Source organism: Thalassophryne amazonica, chromosome 15, assembly GCF_902500255.1.
Source record: "Thalassophryne amazonica chromosome 15, fThaAma1.1, whole genome shotgun sequence".
Lineage (NCBI taxonomy): Eukaryota > Metazoa > Chordata > Actinopteri > Batrachoidiformes > Batrachoididae > Thalassophryne > Thalassophryne amazonica.
Genome location: NC_047117.1, coordinates 62,936,188 through 62,955,594, shown reverse-complemented (window position 1 = coordinate 62,955,594; position 19,407 = coordinate 62,936,188). Strand labels below are relative to the sequence as shown.

The following is a 19,407-nucleotide window of genomic DNA, read 5'->3' as shown; positions in this document are numbered from 1 at the left end:
CTTCGTCCATGTATTGATTACAGGGGGCTGAATGAGATTACGGTTCGCAACCGATACCCGTTGCCATTATTAGATTCTGTGTTCACCCCCCTGCATGGAGCCAAAATCTTTACTAAGATGGATCTTAGAAATGCGTATCACCTGGTTCGGATCCGGAAGGGAGACGAATGGAAGACGGCATTCAACACCCCATTAGGTCACTTTGAGTACCTGGTCATGCCGTTCGGCCTCACAAACGCCCCCGCTACGTTCCAAGCATTGGTTAATGATGTCTTGCGGGATTTCCTGCACCGATTCGTCTTCGTATATCTAGACGATATACTCATCTTTTCTCCGGATCCTGAGACTCATGTCCGGCATGTACGTCAGGTCCTGCAGCGGTTGTTGGAGAACCGGCTGTTTGTGAAGGGCGAGAAGTGTGAGTTTCACCGCACATCTTTGTCCTTCCTGGGGTTTATCATCTCCCCTAACTCCGTCGCTCCTGATCCGGCCAAGGTTGCGGCGGTGAGAGACTGGCCCCAACCCACTAGCCGTAGGAAGCTGCAACAGTTCCTCAGCTTTGCAAATTTCTACAGGAGGTTCATTAAGGGCTACAGTCAGGTAGTTAGCCCCCTGACAGCCCTGACCTCACCAAAAGTCCCCTTCACCTGGTCGGATCGTTGCGATGCCGCGTTCAAGGAGTTGAAACGGCGCTTCTCGTCTGCACCCGTTCTGGTGCAGCCCGATCCTAGTCGCCAGTTAGTGGTTGAAGTGGACGCCTCGGACTCAGGGATAGGAGCCGTGCTTTCCCAGAGCGGGAAGACCGATAAGGTCCTTCACCCGTGTGCCTATTTTTCCCGCAGGTTGACCCCGGCCGAACGGAACTATGACGTCGGCAATCGGGAACTCCTTGCGGTGAAAGAGGCTCTTGAAGAGTGGAGACATCTGTTGGAGGGAACGTCCGTGCCATTCACGGTTTTCACTGACCACCGGAACCTGGAGTATATCAGGACCGCCAAGCGGCTGAACCCCAGGCAAGCCCGCTGGTCACTGTTCTTCGGCCGTTTTGACTTCCGGATCACCTACCGTCCCGGGACCAAGAACCAGAGATCGGATGCCTTGTCCCGGGTACATGAAGATGAAGTCAAAGCGGAGTTGTCGGATCCACCGGAACCCATCATCCCGGAGTCCACTATCGTGGCCACCCTCACCTGGGACGTAGAGAGAACCGTCCGGGAGGCCCTGGCACGAAGCCCGGACCCCGGAACTGGGCCAAAGAACAAACTATACGTCCCACCAGAAGCTAGGGCTGCAGTCCTGGACTTCTGTCACGGCTCCAAGCTCTCCTGTCATCCAGGGGTGCGAAGAACCGTGGCAGTTGTCCGGCAGCGCTTCTGGTGGGCGTCCCTAGAGGCCGACGTCCGGGATTATATCCAGGCCTGCACCACCTGCGCCAGGGGCAAGGCTGACCATCGCCGCGCATCAGGTTTACTCCAGTCGCTGCCCGTGCCTCATCGCCCCTGGTCCCACATCGGCCTGGATTTTGTCACGGGCCTCCCGCCGTCCCAGGGTAACACCACCATCCTCACGATAGTGGACCGATTCTCCAAGGCGGCCCACTTCGTGGCCCTCCCGAAGCTCCCAACAGCCCAGGAGACAGCGGACCTCCTGGTCCACCACGTCGTCCGGCTGCATGGGATTCCAACAGACATCATCTCCGATCGCGGTCCCCAGTTCTCGTCGCAAGTCTGGAGGAGCTTCTGCCGGGAACTGGGGGCCACGGTGAGTCTCTCGTCCGGGTACCACCCTCAGACCAATGGGCAAGCAGAACGGGTAAACCAAGAGGTGGAGCAGGCCTTGCGCTGCGTGACTGCCGCACACCCGGTGGCCTGGAGTACCCATTTGGCCTGGATCGAGTATGCCCATAACAGCCAGGTGTCTTCAGCCACCGGCCTCTCCCCTTTTGAGGTATGTCTGGGGTATCAGCCCCCGTTGTTTCCGGTGGTTGAGGGAGAGGTCGGTGTGCCCTCGGTCCAGGCCCACCTGCGGAAGTGCCGTCGGGTGTGGCGTGCCGCCCGTTCTGCTTTGCTAAAGGCCCGGACGAGGGCAAAAGCCCATGCAGACCGTCGGCGGACCCCGGCCCCTGCGTATCGGCCTGGGCAGGAGGTGTGGTTATCCACAAAGGACATCCCCCTCCAAGTGGACTCCCCCAAGTTACAGGACCGTTACATCGGCCCATTCAAGATCCTGAAGGTCATCAGTCCAGCCGCAGTGAGGCTTCGGCTGCCGGCCTCACTGCGGATCCATCCTGTGTTTCATGTGTCCCGGATTAAACCTCATCACTCCTCACCCCTCTGTACTCCGGGTCCGGCGCCGCCTCCTGCCCGGATCATCGATGGTGAGCCGGCTTGGACTGTACGCCGGCTTTTGGATGTCCGTAGGATGGGCCGGGGCTTCCAGTATTTGGTGGACTGGGAGGGGTACGGCCCCAAAGAACGCTCCTGGGTGAAGAGGAGCTTCATCCTGGACCCGGCCCTCCTGGCCGATTTCTACCGCCGCCACCCGGACAAGCCTGGTCGGGCAACAGGAGGCGCCCGTTGAGGGGGGGGTCCTGTTGTGTGGGCCGCCAGAAGAGGAGGTACTGCTGGCCCACCACCAGAGGGCGCCCTGCCTGGAGTGCGGGCTCCAGGCACCAGAGGGCGCAGCCGCCTCACAGGAGCAGCTAGGGTGACAGCTGTCACGCATCACCTGCAACAGCTGTTACCAATCAGCAGGGGTACATCAGCAGGACGACGTCTCCACCTCTTTGCCGAGATATCGTTCTACCTGGAAGGTAATGTTCTCAGCTGACTGCTTGACAGTAACCTTTTGTGATTTTTGTGAGTGATAACAGACCTTTTTTCCAACGAGAGGTGGAGGTAGCTTTCCTGCCGTGCGGATTACTGGGTGCAAACGCGCCCACCTTTAATTGTGTTTTTGTTCCTCGCCAGCAGTACCAGGTCCGACACGCGGAGGCAGTGGCCACCTGGGAGTTCGGGACTTGGCGGCTCCAGTATTCCCGGGGTCTGGTGGCGGAGGAAATCGTGTGGTTCCGGTTCTGCTTTGGACAGGTGTCTCCTATCTTCGAGCCTGCCCACACGACACCTTTGTGAATTGATTCTGATCTGTTGTTGTAATCTGTTGTATTTGTTGTGCACATTCACAACAGTAAAGTGTTGTTATTTGACCTACTCCATTGTCCGTTCCTTTGCACCCCCTGTTGTGGGTCCTTGTACTTACACTTTCCCAACACTACCAAAAAGGTTGATGGGGTTGTCTATTTAAAACTCTTATCATAGTAAACATTTTCAGATTAAAACAAATCTAGTTACTTTGTACACTCAAAAAATGGCTCATTGGATGAACTAATTTCAATTATGTGCAGGATTTCCAGCTAATAAATATATGTAGCTCCAACTCAAATAAAACACATCCATACAAGATAATGTAACTTAATTTAGTTGGGACTGCATATACGAGGTCTGTTAGAAAAGTATCCGACCTTTTTATTTTTTTCAAAAACCATATGGATTTGAATCACGTGTGATTGCATCAGCCAAGCTTGAACCTTCATGTGCATGCGTGAGTTTTTTCACGCCTGTCGGTTGCGTCATTCGCCTGTGAGCAGGCTTTGTGTGAGCAGTGGGCCACCCCTCTCGTCGGATTTTATTGCGAATAAATGTCTGAACGATTTGGAGCTTTGCTGCATCAATTTTTTCCAGAAACTGTGAGAGACCTCCAGGTGTACACCATTCGGAAAACTCAAATGGCTTTCAGGGGCGATTTTATGGGGATTACACAGATTAAGGAGTGCTCCAGCCGGTTTAACGACCGCCCACAGCTGCTGAGAGCGCGCCGCGCTCCGAGCGCCGATCGACAGGCTCAAACCCCGCTGAAACAACCAGATCATTTCCAACATGAAGGCTTTGTTGATCCGGGACGTCGTCTGACTTACACAAAAATGGCAGGAGACGTGGACATCAGTACTTTTTCGGCACATTCCACTGTTACAGGAGTTTTTTTCATGGAAAGAAAAGCGGAGGGATGCACCTGTGTGTGACTAACCGAGAAATTGTGGATGAGCCTGGACATGCCAGAACATGTCCTGTGAGGCTTCATCACGGCGTTGCTTTGCGCCATGCGGCTCCGTCCCGATGCATGGAATTCCTCCGCTCCTCTTTCCATGGCAAAAACTCCTGTAACAGTGGAATGTGCCGTTAATTTCCAAACTGGACGCTGTGTTTTATCCGGGACGTCCTCTGACTAGCACAGGAGTTGCGGAAGACGTGGACATCAGCACTTTTTCGGCACATTGAGACAGACGTGCGCAGGAATTCCGTGCGTCGCGGTGGAGCCGCATGGCGCAAAGCAACGCCGTGATGAAGCCTCACAGGACATGTTCTGGCATGTCCAGGCTCATCCACAATTTCTCGGTTAGTCACACGACTGAAAACCCACCGACAGCTGTCTGAAAGCCACCTGAAAGCCGTCCTGTGAGACCAACACGGAGGTGGTTTTGTGCTGCGCCATGAACGGCTCCGTGGTGCATCTGTCCGCTTTTAGATTTAAATGTAAAGGGCTCAGGGCAGTAGGCTGGCTTAGTGGTTAGCACTGTTGCCGCACAGCAGGAAGGTCTCGGGATTGTTTCTCACCTGGGCCTCAGGATTCATCTGTGTGGAGTTCACATGTTCTCCTCAGGTTCATGTGGGTTCCGTGCGGGTGCTCCAGCTTCCTCTCACTTCCAAAGACATGCATGTTTGATGAACTGGAAACTTTAAAATTGATCGTAGGTGTGAGTGAGGGTGTGGTTGTTTTTGCCTATATGTAGCCCTGTGACAGACTGGCATCCTGTCAAGGGTGTACCCCGCCTCTCACCCTATGACTGCTGGGGATAGGCTCCAGCATCCGTGACCCCTAATTGGAGTAAGCAAGTACAGAAAATGAATGAATGTGAAGGGCTCTTAAAACAGACATTTTATTTAGTTTTTTAGAATAGGCGTGCTTTATGGTACTTAAATTATCCCCTGCAATTTACAGGGCAAGTATTAGCATAATGGAGTCATTCAGTCAGTGAGCCTGCAAAATTTCCATTTGTAAGTGTAAAAACTACTGCATATTTTTGGATTTTTTGAAAATTCATTTTTAATTATTTATTTAAATTTTATGTTGAATTGTTTTATGTAAGGTGCCTTGAGACAGCTTTTGCTGTGATTTGGCACATTATAAGCTAATTAAATTGAAACTGAAATTGAAAAATGAATAAAAAATTTCAAATACATAATTAAAAACAGAAGTAAAAGAATAAAACAGATAAAAAAATAAAACCTATTCATAAGAAAGAGAATAAAAATGGGTTTTCAGTCTTGACTTAATGTCCACGGACTACGACTGCCTCACAGTCGCAGGAAGACTGTTTCACAGGGTGGGTGCATGATGAGAAAAGGCTTTTTGACCTGCTGACGACGTCTTCACCCTGGGAACACAGAGAAGTCCCGCATCCTGCGACCGCAAAGCACCATCCAATTTTTTTCTTTATTTGTGGAGTATATTTGCATTACATCCTGGAATTTGATTTGATTGACAGAGTCCCAACATGTGAAAATTACAATCAGAATCATTCATTCTCATCTATGAGAATGAAAAATAATGCATTCATGAAAAATGGTTTATAACTGCACTACTGTCTGTCGGAAATTAAAAATACTGTACTGTTGTCAACCACCCACTGGCTGCATTTACATGAATCAATACACATACTTTTTAATCCTTTTTAATTTAGAGACATACAAAATAACAGCATTTATTGTTTTGAGGGATTGTGGCAAACTGGAGTGGATGTACTCATTAATGTATACCCAAAATTACACAGGGACGCTGTCTGTGCTGCATCCCTTGTGCAAGCAATAAATCAAGGCAGATGCCACAGGATACTGAATGGATACACAGCTCATGCCAATTAAGGTCTTACAAGGCATGCTTGCTGGTTGCAGCGACAACACGGTGATCGTCCAACGGATGCTGAATGAATATACACAATGATTTGGGATTTTGCTGTGATTTTTATGAATAAAGTTCAGTTCATAAAGTGCTCTTATAATAAGAAAAATGAGTTCTTTGCCAGCTGATGTCCACCGAGTAAGTCAAAACGTTCATCTCTCTCTCTCTCAACGAGGAGCGCGGTGGAGTTATTTCATGTCCTCGCATACTAACAGCCAGACTTTCATCCAGTCATCCACAGTCCACGATTGCTTTTCCTTAGCCCACTGTAGCCTTGTTTTTTCTGTTTAGGTGTTAATGATGGCTTTCGTTTAGCTTTTCTGTATGTAAATCCCATTTCCTTTAGGTGGTTTCTTACAGTTCGGTCACAGACGTTGACTCCAGTTTCCTCCAGTTTCCTCCCATTCGTTCCTCATTTGTTTTGTTGTGCATTTTCGATTTTTGAGACATATTGCTTTAAGTTTTCTGTCTTGACACTTTGATGTCTTCCTTGGTCTACCAGTATGTTTGCCTTTAACAACCTTCCCATGTTGTTTGTATTTGGTCCAGAGTTTAGACAGAGCTGACTGTGAACAACCAACATCTTTTGCAACATTGCGTGATGATTTACCCTCTTTTAAGAGTTTGATAATCCTCTCCTTTGTTTCAATTGACATCTCTCGTGTTGGAGCCATGATTCATGTCAGTCCACTTGGTGCAACAGCTCTCCAAGGTGTGATCACTCCTTTTTAGATGCAGACTAACGAGCAGATCTGATTTGATGCAGGTGTTAGTTTTGGGGATGAAAATTTATAGGGTGATTCCATAATTTCTTCCTCAGAACTGAGTGAGTCCATTTTTTTTTCCCTCTGCTTGGTCTAAAAAAGTAACCGTTACTGACTGCCACAATTTTTTTTCCTGATTTCTTATACTGTTTCTTAAAGCCAGAAAGTTGCCATTTGAAATGACTTTAGTTTTGTGTCATGTCTGTGATCTGCTTTTTTTCTACAAAATTAAACAACTGAATGAACATCCTTCGAGGCCGGTGATTCCATAATTTTTGCCAGGGGTTGTAGCTATTCATTCATTCACTACATTTTACAGGGCACATGCCAAGGATTTTCTAAAGCCTAGGAATTTTCAGGAACAACAAAAGCTTGTACTTCTAAAATACAATTTTGGAAATGCACTGGAAATTAATGAATAAATTAGACATATGTGAGTAAACTCCCACTAAAATGACCCTCTCCCTCCACCACCCTCATCATACTAGCTGTTTTTAAGTACTATATAACAGTGATCTATGAGTGGATGCTTTCATTTTCTTGAGTGAAATCTTGAGGGTTTAGCCGTACTTTCTCTGTGAGTATGATCATACCTCGTCTGGGGAGATGTTGCCCTCTTTAGCCACCATAGCTCTCAAACAGGCCACGGAACCAAAGATCGGTACCGCAAGCCCCACCCGCAGATACCGCTGACCTTTTGTACTGAAGACGAATGTCACACACAACGGCCTGTAGGGCACAGAGAAAGGTAGTAGGAAAGAAACATGAAGATAAAGGATATGCCCGAATATAGCTGCAAGACATTTTACTTGACAAGACATACTGAGCAAAACCGAAGATGCAATATTTTGATGTGATCTTAAAGTGCAAGTGACATAAAATTTCTACTCAGGTATGCAAAAAGAAATACAAATATCCATATATGGACACAGGCAACTGAGATTTATGGCTAAATATTCATAGAGTCAGCTCCATAAGTATTGGAAAAGGGAGATAATGTTTATAATTTTGCCTCTGTACATCACTGCAGTGGATTTGAAATGTAACAATCAACATGTTCTTACAGTGTAGGCTTTCAGCTTGAAGTCAAGGAGTTTAACAAAAAATATAATTTTAACCATTTAGGAGTTACATTAATATTTATGCATAGTCCTTGAAACACATTAAACATAAGGTTTATTGTTAACACATATCACTTGTCCATCCACTTTTCTTTAAACATGTCAGGGAATGGAAACATGAACACTTCCAAATCACTGAATACTTCTTGGTGTTGGGAAACTGTAGTGACACGGACCCACAACAGGGGGTGCAAATGAACGGACAATAGAGGGAGTTAAATTTGAACACTTTACTGTTGTGAATGTCACAACCACACACAGCAGATTATAGAATAAATACAAGTCAATGGAAAAGGTGTCGTGTGGGCAGGCTCGACGATAGGAGACGTCCGTCTGGAGATGAACCGGAACCACACGATTTCCACCGCCACCAAACCCGAAGAATACTGGAGCCGCCAGGTCCCGAATTCCCCAGGTGCCCACCGTCTCAGCATGTCGGATCTGGTACTGCACTTATCTGGTGGGAAGTAGAACTAAACAGTCGCGGCCCACGCCGGTCCTCTGGGTAGACAGCTGCAACAAAGTAGCTCTTGAAATCAATTAGTACAATACGCAGGCAGAGAAAGTTACCTCCAAGAAGTACGATATCTCGGCGACGTGGTGGAGGTGTCATCCTGCTTTTATCCGGGGTGAAGTGCAGATGATCGGTGACAGCTGTCATAGTTGATGAGTGACAGCTGTCACCTCGGCTGTTCCTGTAAGGCGGCAGCGCCCCCTCGTGCCTGAAGCCCGCACTTCAGGCAGGGCGCCCTCTGGTGGTGGGCCAGCAGTACCTCCTCTTCTGGCGGCCCACACAACACTTGGACTTCACTGACTGAAATAATTTAGAAATATCTACAGTGTGGTATTTTATGTTAAATCAGCAGCTCTCAAAATCTAACTGACCGTGCAAGAAGAACAGTAATGAGGAAAGACAAAGACACCATTGACAACTCTGAAAAAGTAATGCCATAGGTGCTGGAGGTGGACATGGTGGTGTTGTGAGGTGTGGTCTGGGGCACATGCTCAGTCAGTGTGCACCGTGTTATCTTGTCTTCACAACTTCAAAACAACAGACACATTGATATGGGGAGATTGTGCATAGCACAGGAGATAAAGGAATACTCACAGAGGAAACCTTCAAATGGTGATAGAAGCACCGCATTCAGCACAAATGGCCCTTAGACATTACTCTTGAAAAAACAGACTGGCCATTTGAATTTTCAATAGGCAGCCAGGGAAGAATTACACCGCGGTCAAAATTTTAAAATGTTTCAATCAAACTATACCACATTATTTGTCTGAACATAAACATTCCAAAAAGGTGTATTTTATCTACAACTAAATGTTATGGAGTTATGGGGTAAAAACTTTGAGAATGGTGAAAAAGGTCCATTTCAGTTTGTACAGGGATTAAAAGTTAAAGTTGATTTAGTTTTGGTTAAAAAAAAGTGGTGCAAATTATTGGTTGAATTAATATGGTTTTAAAAAGGAATAGTTTGCACCATGTGTCATCCTTAGTTACCATGTTATGGTATGAGAATTCGGCAGTACATCCAACCAGCCTCACAACCGCAGACCACGTGTAACCACACCAGCCCAGGACCTCCACATCCAGCATGTTCACCTCCAAGATCGTCTGAGACCAGCCACTCGGACAGCTGCTGAAACAATCGGTTTGCATAACCAAAGAATTTCTGCACAGACTGTCAGAAACCGTCTCAGAGAAGCTCATCTGCATGCTCGTCGTCCTCATCGGGGTCTCGACCTACTCCAGTTTGTCGTCGTAACCGACTTGAGTGGGCAAATGCTCACATTCGCTGGCGTTTGGCACGTTGGAGAGGTGTTCTCTTCACGGATGAATCCCGGTTCACACTGTTCAGGGCAGATGGCAGACAGAGTGTGTGGCGTCGTGTGGGTGAGCGGTTTTCTGATGTTAATGTTGTGGATCGAGTGGCCCATGGTGGCGGTGGGGTTGTGGTATGGGCAGGTGTCTGTTATGGACGAAGAACGCAGGTGCATTTTATTGATGGCATTTTGAATGCACAGAGATACCGTGACGAGATCCTGAGGCCCATTGTTGTGCCATACATCCAAGAACATCACCTCATGTTACAGCAGGATAATGCACGGCCCCATGTTGCAAGGATCTGTACACAATTCTTGGAAGCTGAAAATGTCCCAGTTCTTGCATGGCCGGCATACTCACCTGACATGTCACCCATTGAGCATGTTTGGGATGCTCTGGACCGGCGTATAATGACAGAGTGTACCAGTTCCTGCCAATATCCAGCAACTTCGCACAGCCATTGAAGAGGAGTGGACCAACATTCCACAGGCCACAATTGACAACCTGATCAACTCTATGCGAGGGAGATGTGTTGCACTGCATGAGGCAAATGGTGGTCACACCAGATACTGACTGGTATCCCCCCCCAATAAAACAAAACTGCACCTTTCAGAGTGGCCTTTTATTGTGGGCAGTCTAAGGCACACCTGTGCACTAATCATGGTGTCTAATCAGCATCTTGATATGGCACACCTGTGAGGTGGGATGGATTATCTCAGCAAAGGAGAAGTGCTCACTATCACAGATTTAGACTGGTTTGTGAACAATATTTGAGGGAAATGGTGATATTGTGTATGTGGAAAAAGTTTTAGATCTTTGAGTTCATCTCATACAAAATAGGAGCAAAACCAAAAGTGTTGCGTTTATATTTTTGTTGAGTGTATGTCACATGTCATAGAATCCAATGGATGTATACATTGTTTGACTTTTACTTTGCAAAACAAACATTCAACACCTGCCAAAACTATTCCATTTATTAATCCTATTATTTCAATCAATTTGCATGACTTTTTTTCCAAAATTGGAGCAACTTTAACTTTTGACCCCTGTACAAACTGAAACTGACCTTTGTCACCATTCTTGCTGTTTTCACTCCATAACATCATAACATTCAGTCACAGATAGTCCAAACTATACCTTTTTGGAATCTTTATGATCAGACAAATAATGTGGTGTAGTTTTCAATATTACTGGCGCATTTTAAAATTTTGACCCCTGTGCAATTCCTCAATTGACACCTACCTGGCTGCCTATTGAAAATTCAAGTGGCCAGTCGGTCTTCTCAAATGTGTAAAGTCTAAGGAGTATTTGAGCCAAATTTGGCGCTTGCCTCTGAGGCTGAAAATTTAAGTCAGTGTAGAAGTGGCAAATCTTGTAATTTCTTGGAATGGCCGCCACTTGTGGAATGGTCTCTAAAAGATCACAACTCAAACCGAATATGTTTTACATCTTATAGAATATAGTGGCACATTCTTACAGTTTTATTGGTTGTTTTTTTATGGTTACATTGAAGGTTTTGCTGTGTATACATTTGGTCTCGCGATTCATGAATATACTTTCACTAGTGAACTAAAGGGCAGGAGTGGTGGCCAAGTGGTTAAGTGCACTTGTTTTCAGTACGGAAGGTTCTTGGTACAAACCCCACCCCTGTTCAATCTCCATGTAACGTGGAGTTGTGTCAGGAAAGGCATCTGGTGTAAAACTTGAGCCAAATCAACATGCAGATCCACCTCGTCTCTGCTGCAACGAAAACAAAGGAAAACAAATTAGGTAAACAGGACTTACTTAATAGTGAAAGAGAATGTTTGTGAGAACGCATTTTTAAACGTGACATTTTGTTATTTTAATACACCCAATATGTTTGTCTAAAGTTTGTTGGAAAGTAATGCAGCTTTAGTTTTGTGTTTTGTTGTTTTGTTTTTTCCTGGTCATGCATGAGTCAGACTGCTGATGGACGGCGACAAAGCTGCTGCTGCACCGGGACGTCAGAGTGACAGCAATGCAGACATCACCAGGAAAGAATGTAGAGGAGACAGCAACGCAGCAGAAAGGTAGGGAGACGAAATCAGAAATGATACATTTGGACAGTCCATGTAACAGAGAGCAGAGTGCCTGAAAATAAGAAAAAAGTAAAGAAAGGCCAGGTGAGAGACAAAGTCAGGTCATGTGCTCTCTCTTTGGAAGAGAGAGAGAGTAGCGAGTGTAATCTCTGGTGCCAACCCTTCCCGTTTCCCATCATGCATTATTCAGGTGAGAAATGTGTTAGCAGCAGGGGAAGCTGACAGGGCAGACAGCAGAGGATTGGAGCAGCTGTTTTGTTTGCACTGTTAGACGCACCAAGATGAGAAACAAGGACGCAAAATGAAACAGAGCGAGAAGTGCACAATGACACAGGGACGAGCGGGAAATAAAGACGCTCTCTTACAAAACAGGTTTTCAGCAATCTGCCAGGCCCCTGCTGCTTAAGAGAGGCTGATAGACGCTATCAGAAAGCACATGCTGATACGCTCCCAGATGAGAACGTGCTTTGCATTTCCGCTTTGTAATGAGCAAGAGTTGCTGAAAACTGTTTTTTAAAACTAACAAAAATAAATACATTTTGCTGAAAATGCTGCAAATTACACAGCTACATTGATGTGTTTGCCTCATTCCTTCACCATAAAACAATTATACTGGCAGCCAGGTGGAGAACTATTGACAATTTTTGTCATTTTACCTCTGTACACCACGACAATGAAGATGAAAAAAAATAATCAAGACGTTTGTAAAGACAAGACTAGTAAGGGACACCAAGAGATCTGAAAATGTTCTAGTTCTGTCATTGTGACAGCAGAACTTTAGTCTGTTGCGCCGTTACAGCTTCATGATGACATGGCATAGAGAGGCATTTACTTCAAAAGAACCATTTGGCAAAGGGCACATGGGAGACTCTAGCCTAGATTTGATCCATTTTGGGGGGGTTTGTACACAAATCTATTGTGCTGATGTACAGAAACAAATTACCAAAAAAAAGTGTCCATATACTTGGCTGTAATAAAGACAACACTGCACTAAACAAAAAACTGAGAATATTTTATTTTAAATGCGATGAATATAAATAACAACTAACCAGCTAAACTAGCAGAATACATAAATATCATGTATAAGAGGGACTTCTTGCATTTTTAATGTTGATGTAAGTATGTCCTATACAGTCCTGTACAATTACATAAATCTGTGGTCCTGGATATCAGTTTGACCCTTCCATAGCATTGCAACTCAATTTGGAGCCAGTGGAACACATTTGGCATGCACTCACTTTGTTTTGTCCCAATTTTTGACAAGCTCTGTATATTACTAAATTATTGTTGAGGGTAGAATTTTAACTACTCAAAAATACCAATTTAGATTTAGAATATTAATGTTTTACTAGCATGTTGCCTGTGGGGATCCACAGGCTCTAGATTTTGTAGTGTTTCTAAAATACGTAGCCAACACATTTCAAGGGTGGTAATAAACTATGCAATGTTTCTATAATGAGTTAGAATGGCGTGTGAGTCCAGAATGTGTTTAAAACCTTAGACCTCAACTATTTTTAGAAGAAGAACTCAACCCTTTTATTTCCTGTTAATTACATCATTTTTAAATATTAATTTACTGTCTTCACGTATTCATAAATTGTTTAGGTTCTTGTTATCATATGCACATTTTTATTCTGAATATTATTATTATCATTATTATCAGTGGTGGGCACAGTTCCGCTAATCCTTTAACCGCTAATTCGTGAAGCTAACTTTTTTGTTTGCAGATTAGCTTTTCAGCTAACTTCAAAGACCATCAGTGGACCAACTAGCTTCCAGTAAAGTTAGTTCCGGTAACGTTTTTTTTGCTGGCATAGTTAGTAACAGTCAAAAACTGGTTCCTGTCTGCTACGTGTCTGCAGCAGTCAGGCAGCTGTGAGAAGCTCAGCTCAACTCTGCCGCAAGAGAAGGGACCTGGCTGCCAGGCTGCTACAAAAAAGGTAATTTACATTCAACATACAGTGCTCCAAATGTGAGGCAGAAGTCATGAAAAGCAAAGCAGGTTTGACTTATGGTTTTCTTTTATAAACCAAATTAATCCAGATAGTTTGTCTACATTAATGTCAACTCTGTCATTTTAACAAAGTGAAACTATAACATGTCTTTTCATTTTAAAATAATGCGCTAATTCTGAAGGTTTGAACATTAACACACACAGATGCCAAAAGGCATTATGGGAAAATGAGCCTCCGTTCTTCACTGATTGGTTGGTTTATTATATGTAAAAACCAAGACAAAAGTTTCTGTAACATGTGTGTTGGTTTTTACAAATAAATGTGTATTTGTAAAATATGTCTTTTTTTTCATTTGTAAAAAAAAAAGGAATTTGCAAAGTGAATATTCTGTTTGTTAAGTGTGATTCAGCACAAAGACCGTGCGATATTTGGGTGGGTGCAATTCACACTACCATCCAGTAGGGTCAAAATGCATAGAACAATGCCATCTACTGGTATAGCAAATGGCAAATGTCAGCTCTCCCCAGCTTGTTCATAAGTAATAAGTTATACGCACACATGCAGAGCTTTTTGTCTTTTCTGCATTCTACCATAAACAGGTGCTTTTTGTTAACACACCCACAAACAGAGACCATGCCAGAAGACATCAAATGCACTAGAGTTTTCACTCATCACAATGGCAATATGACACTTAAACAATTATGTCGGTAACACTTTACTACTACTAATACTACTTTTAATAATAATAATTTCAACAACTAAAATGTGTAGAGAGAATTTAAATGTTAGAAAAATATTAGAATGAATTTAATAGCTACATTTATAAACAATGTAGGTTATAAATGGCAAGTTTTACTGTTACAGTGCTGTCAACAGCTAAATATGAGGTCAAGAAAACTGATTTTATTTAATTTTTTTATAATATAAGTATTTATGTTCATTGAAGTTAAGAAAGAGTGACTATAAAGTGAGTACTTGCAAAATGGGTTATCATTTTCATGTTGAGGTGGCAGGGGGTGTTGTTGCCAGCTGCTGAAAGTAACTAATAAAGTAACTAGTAATCTAACTTAGTTACTTTTAAAATTGAGTAATCAGTAAAGTAACTAAGTTACTTTTTCAAAGTAACTGTGGCAACACTGCACTTAACCCACTCATGGTTAGCTAATATCGCTAATTTCTCCAAAAAATTTAGTCCCATCAACTTTCCGTTTTCATCCTTGACCCAAAATACATAAGCATACCAAACAACAAATACCAGCTCTCTAGAGTTTCCCCATGACTGAAGTCATACACATGCACACAGAAGCTACTTGGCTATTATAATCTGATAAACTAAAACATTAAATTGTGTGTGGGGGATTATTATGGCAGGGCCCATTTTACACTGGCTCATCCTAATATATCCAGCATGGATCCACATGCTGATCTGGCAAAGGTGGGCTCTGAAACACAAACCGTGCTGTGAGGAAAGTAATGTAATTGCATTTACTATGTAAATCACACAACATTTATTTTTGGTCAGTGGCCCTCATTCCAGGTGAATTCAAGTGTCATCAAAAGATCAAATTTGGACAAACAAATCTTCAAGCTAAGCAATATTGTTTGTATTGTGAAACGGCTAAAACACACAAATCTAACAACAGGGTCTTCAACACTGGTCATGTGTTCAGTGTTGGTTTAACAGAATCAGCGGCAACATGCTACAAATCCCAAGATGGGATCCAACGATTTTATGGTTAGAATAAAAGCAAGAGTGAATGTGGGAGGTTAAGCCTGGGGGCAGGCGCCGGGCTCGTCCTCGCATGTTGCTGCATCCACTACCTAACTGTGGAAGTTTAGATGAGGAACAGAGATACTGCTGTCCTCCTTTTCTCACACGGGCCACACTGGCACTATCTCCACCCCCAGACCTCAATGCCACGCTGTTAGTCAAACCCTGCTGTGACTGCACAACCTCAGACTAATCAGGCATTCAGCTGGGATAGTACTGCAGACGGACGACTAAAAGTGCGTGCGTGTGAGGTCAGCACGAGGCCAGCACTGAACCAAATTAACTTCCCCCTGTGCAATAACTGCAGGGACAAACCTAATACTGTCAGGGAACCTGTAGTGCAATATTGGCTACACATGCACGAGCTGTCTGAAGACAAGCATTTACTGAAAACAAACAGCAACTGTGAATTCACCTCATTTTGTTGTTTGTTTTTATTTCATGAGTACGACCGACTCATGAGTAAGACGATGGGAGATCAACTCCTCTGTGTGGATGAAAACACTGGCTTTCTACTTGAGCACAGTACAACTCTGAGTGTGCTAGTGTGTGTACGCAGGCACATGCATGTCTGAAAAGCACAACACATTCATCCAACAGCTTCTTTTGAGCCACAAAAGGCAAGAGGTCTTATTTCACTCTAAGACAGGATGCCAGACCGATGCAGATTACTTCTCCAGAAAAGACTAGGGAAGTAACTCATTTGATAAGTGGGTGGACTCAGACAAGGCAGATGAAGTGTAATTTCTAAGCACGCCTGCATGAAGCATGACTGGGATTCAAACTCAGGTCTGCATATTGGCAGCCTTGTCCCACTGAGCTACCTGTTTTCACATGATGACCTCGGAAACACCAAAGAGGTGATCCAGGCTGAATTTGAAAACCACCGACATGCGGCATCTTTACCTCACCACACTATAAATACTAAAATTATAAAGGTTTACACTTGTATAATGATTATTAAAGAATGCTGCTCAGAAAATGAAGGCACGTCAAACTGCCAAAAATATTCATAACAACAAATTTCAAAAGTTGGTAATTTGAGTGTGATCGTTGATGGTTTCTGTCAGGCTCACCAATTGGAATATGACAATAAATAAATCAATAAACAAATGAATAAATAAATAAAAAGCTTGGGAGCATGCACAGCAGCATGCATGCAGCAGCACCCACACTCCAGCATGCAGCAGAACCTACACCAGGTCCTGGATGGCAACCACCGAGGTAGACCGAGGTAGTGTGTGTTCATTTAGTGGTAGGTACTTGCTGAGACCCAAGTTTGAGGAAAAGCTGAAGGTTGCTCTCACATCTAAATGTCAAGTGTGAGATTCTTAGAAAAATATCAAAATCAGCAGAGAAAACATTTTACATTAAAACACAAGTTTATGTTGGAAAGAATTTTTTAACCACACAACACAACCTTTATATACAATACTTTCATGGAGAATTCTCAAATACCATGCAATCATTTACATGAAGTGAAGCAAGCAAAAAGTACAAAGAAAAATAATTTAAGCATAAAATTAAAGCCTCTGTCCTACCGAATAATAAGCCATGATAAACATAATAAGCCATGACACACCCACGCATGGGTGTGTCAGCGATTATTCAAAGAATGATGGACATTTTAAGCTACCACGTATCCGCTACTAAGGCACCTCTATGTGCCTCTCTGTACCTCAGATATGCCAGGTATCAGCCTCTAGTGAGCCACGACTGACCTGTCATTTTAAGCCCGTCCAGCCCAGAATGGCTCGTGTCGCCGCTTATGATCCACGTCAAGCCACATATAATCCATGTAGCGTCATGTAATGAGACGTTGGTGCATGTTTAGGCATGGGTTAAATGCAGTCCAAAAATAGAGGATCCAGTACAGTGTGTGCGCATCCGTGTGCCAGGCTGCTGTTCACCTGTGTTCCAGAGTCATTAAATGCACCAGATCAACTAGAACTGAACCACGGGTTCCTGGACAGTCACCGCTGTGCTTCCTCTTGCTGGCTTTAGTTCTTTTCACACCTTGATCCAACTTTTAACTTTGTGTTTGTCTGTTAATGTCTGCAAAATCGCTCTTTTGTGCACGCTGCCGTTCTGCGTTCGTGGACAGCTGCCTCTGCACTCCTTCTCGCTGGCTTCCTGTCCATCCGAGGCTTCGCTGGCTTTATTTCTTCCGCAGCTTTAAACACAGTCATTTTCACACTGTGATCCAACTTTTAACTTTGTGTTTGTCCGTTAATGTCTGCAAAAATCGCTCTTTTGCACGTGCTGCCATTCTGCGTTCCTGGACAGCCACCTCTGTGCTCCTTCTCGCTAGCTTCCTTTCCATCCACGGCTTTGCTGGCTTTATTTCTTCTGCGGTTTTAAACACACAGTCATTTTTACACCGTGATCCAACTTTTAACTTTGTGTTTGTCAGTTAATGACTACAAAAATCACTCTTTTGCAAGGTGGCGTTCTGCTTAAATGCTCGTTTTGAGCATGAGTTATTGTGTCAGTGTTCACACACAGCTGAGCTCCTGATCTATTAACAAGATATTAAATCTAACATAGACATACTTTTACAGTTGATTATATAGAAGGAATGAACATGCAACTGTTTTACCAAGAAACTACAATAACAAAATTACAAATAATGAAGCTGTTTCAAATATGTTCTCCACCTCAGTGCGCAACAGAGAGAGAGGAAAAAGGGGTCCAAATGAAACAGTCCTCTGCGATTCCAGAAGAGATTAGAGGTCCTTTTAACTGCAAGCTCTGATTGAAAATGCTTAATCCGCTACAAAATAATTATTTTATATACAGTGTTGGGCGCATAAAGCAGGTGGGACTGTAGTGTGCGAGAGGGTAGAGCCTAGGGATGGGTATCGAGAACCGGTTCCTTTCGGGTATCGTTAAGAAATGATTCGATCCACCGACATCAATAAGCTTTGTGCTTAACGATTCTGTTATCAGTCCTTCAGAGTGGCCATTGTTTTGGCGGGTGTTGGTCAGGAAAATGATCATTTCTCTACATTGATTACAGACCCTGCAGTGGGTCCTTAATCAACTTTTCTGCAGCGCGGCTTTGCTTTGAACCTTTAACCAATCGAAGCGTGGTTCGCAGATTGAAGCAATGCTTCGGTCGATTGCTTCGTTTATTTCTTTCTTTCGCTTAATTTTCCCCCGCTAAAACCCTAAAGAGCATACGTCTGTGAGTATTATTTACCTTTTCTATGTTAAACCGACCTGTTATGGTCTTCTGAAACAGTTGATAGATGTATTTTATAACTTAAAAACGGGAGCGATGCTAACGCGTTAGCATGTCTATGGCATTGTCAATGTTAAAAGTTAGCATTTAGCAATTGCAGCCGTCATCACGTTCGGGTGCATTTGTTTTCAAATTGTAATATTCCTTAAATTTATTTTTGCTTATATATTAATAATCTAATGATTATTATATACAATTTTAGAGAAAGAGACAAAAAGAACCTGAATAGAAACACAACAGAAAATATATAATAGCAACTAACATAAATAAATAAATACATACAGAAATAAATAAGTGTTTCCTGTGAACACCTAGTGACTCTCACACCTCCATTTCATCCCTGTCTTATTTAAGTTTAATGACAGTTTGTTTCGGTCAAACCATATTTTCAGTTTGTTAATTTCTTCAGTGATGTCCTCCAGAACTATCTGCCAAACTAGAAAACTGCTAGTAAGAGCAGAATACTACTGGAATGAATTTGAATAAGGAAAATTGTTTGGTTTTTTTTCTCACCTAAATGGATTCAGCACTCACTGCAGTTTATTGTCTGGAATAGTCCCAGATTGCATTTCAGAGCTTCTAGAATTCAAACATTTTCGTGCGGGTGGTGTTGGGGGGTAATTTTGGGTTTCAGCTTTTTTTGTTTTTC

At 43.7% G+C, this 19,407-nt stretch overlaps 1 protein-coding gene across 1 annotated transcript in view; it reads right to left on the bottom strand.

Moving 5' to 3' along the window:
* Positions 1-19,407, bottom strand: part of usp43a (ubiquitin specific peptidase 43a) — a 388,273-nt gene that overhangs the window by 177,215 nt on the left and 191,651 nt on the right. Inside the window, exon 5 of the mRNA XM_034187735.1 lies at positions 7,373-7,508. Coding sequence (XP_034043626.1) covers positions 7,373-7,508 — 136 coding nt within the window. The remainder of the gene's footprint in view (positions 1-7,372; positions 7,509-19,407) is intronic.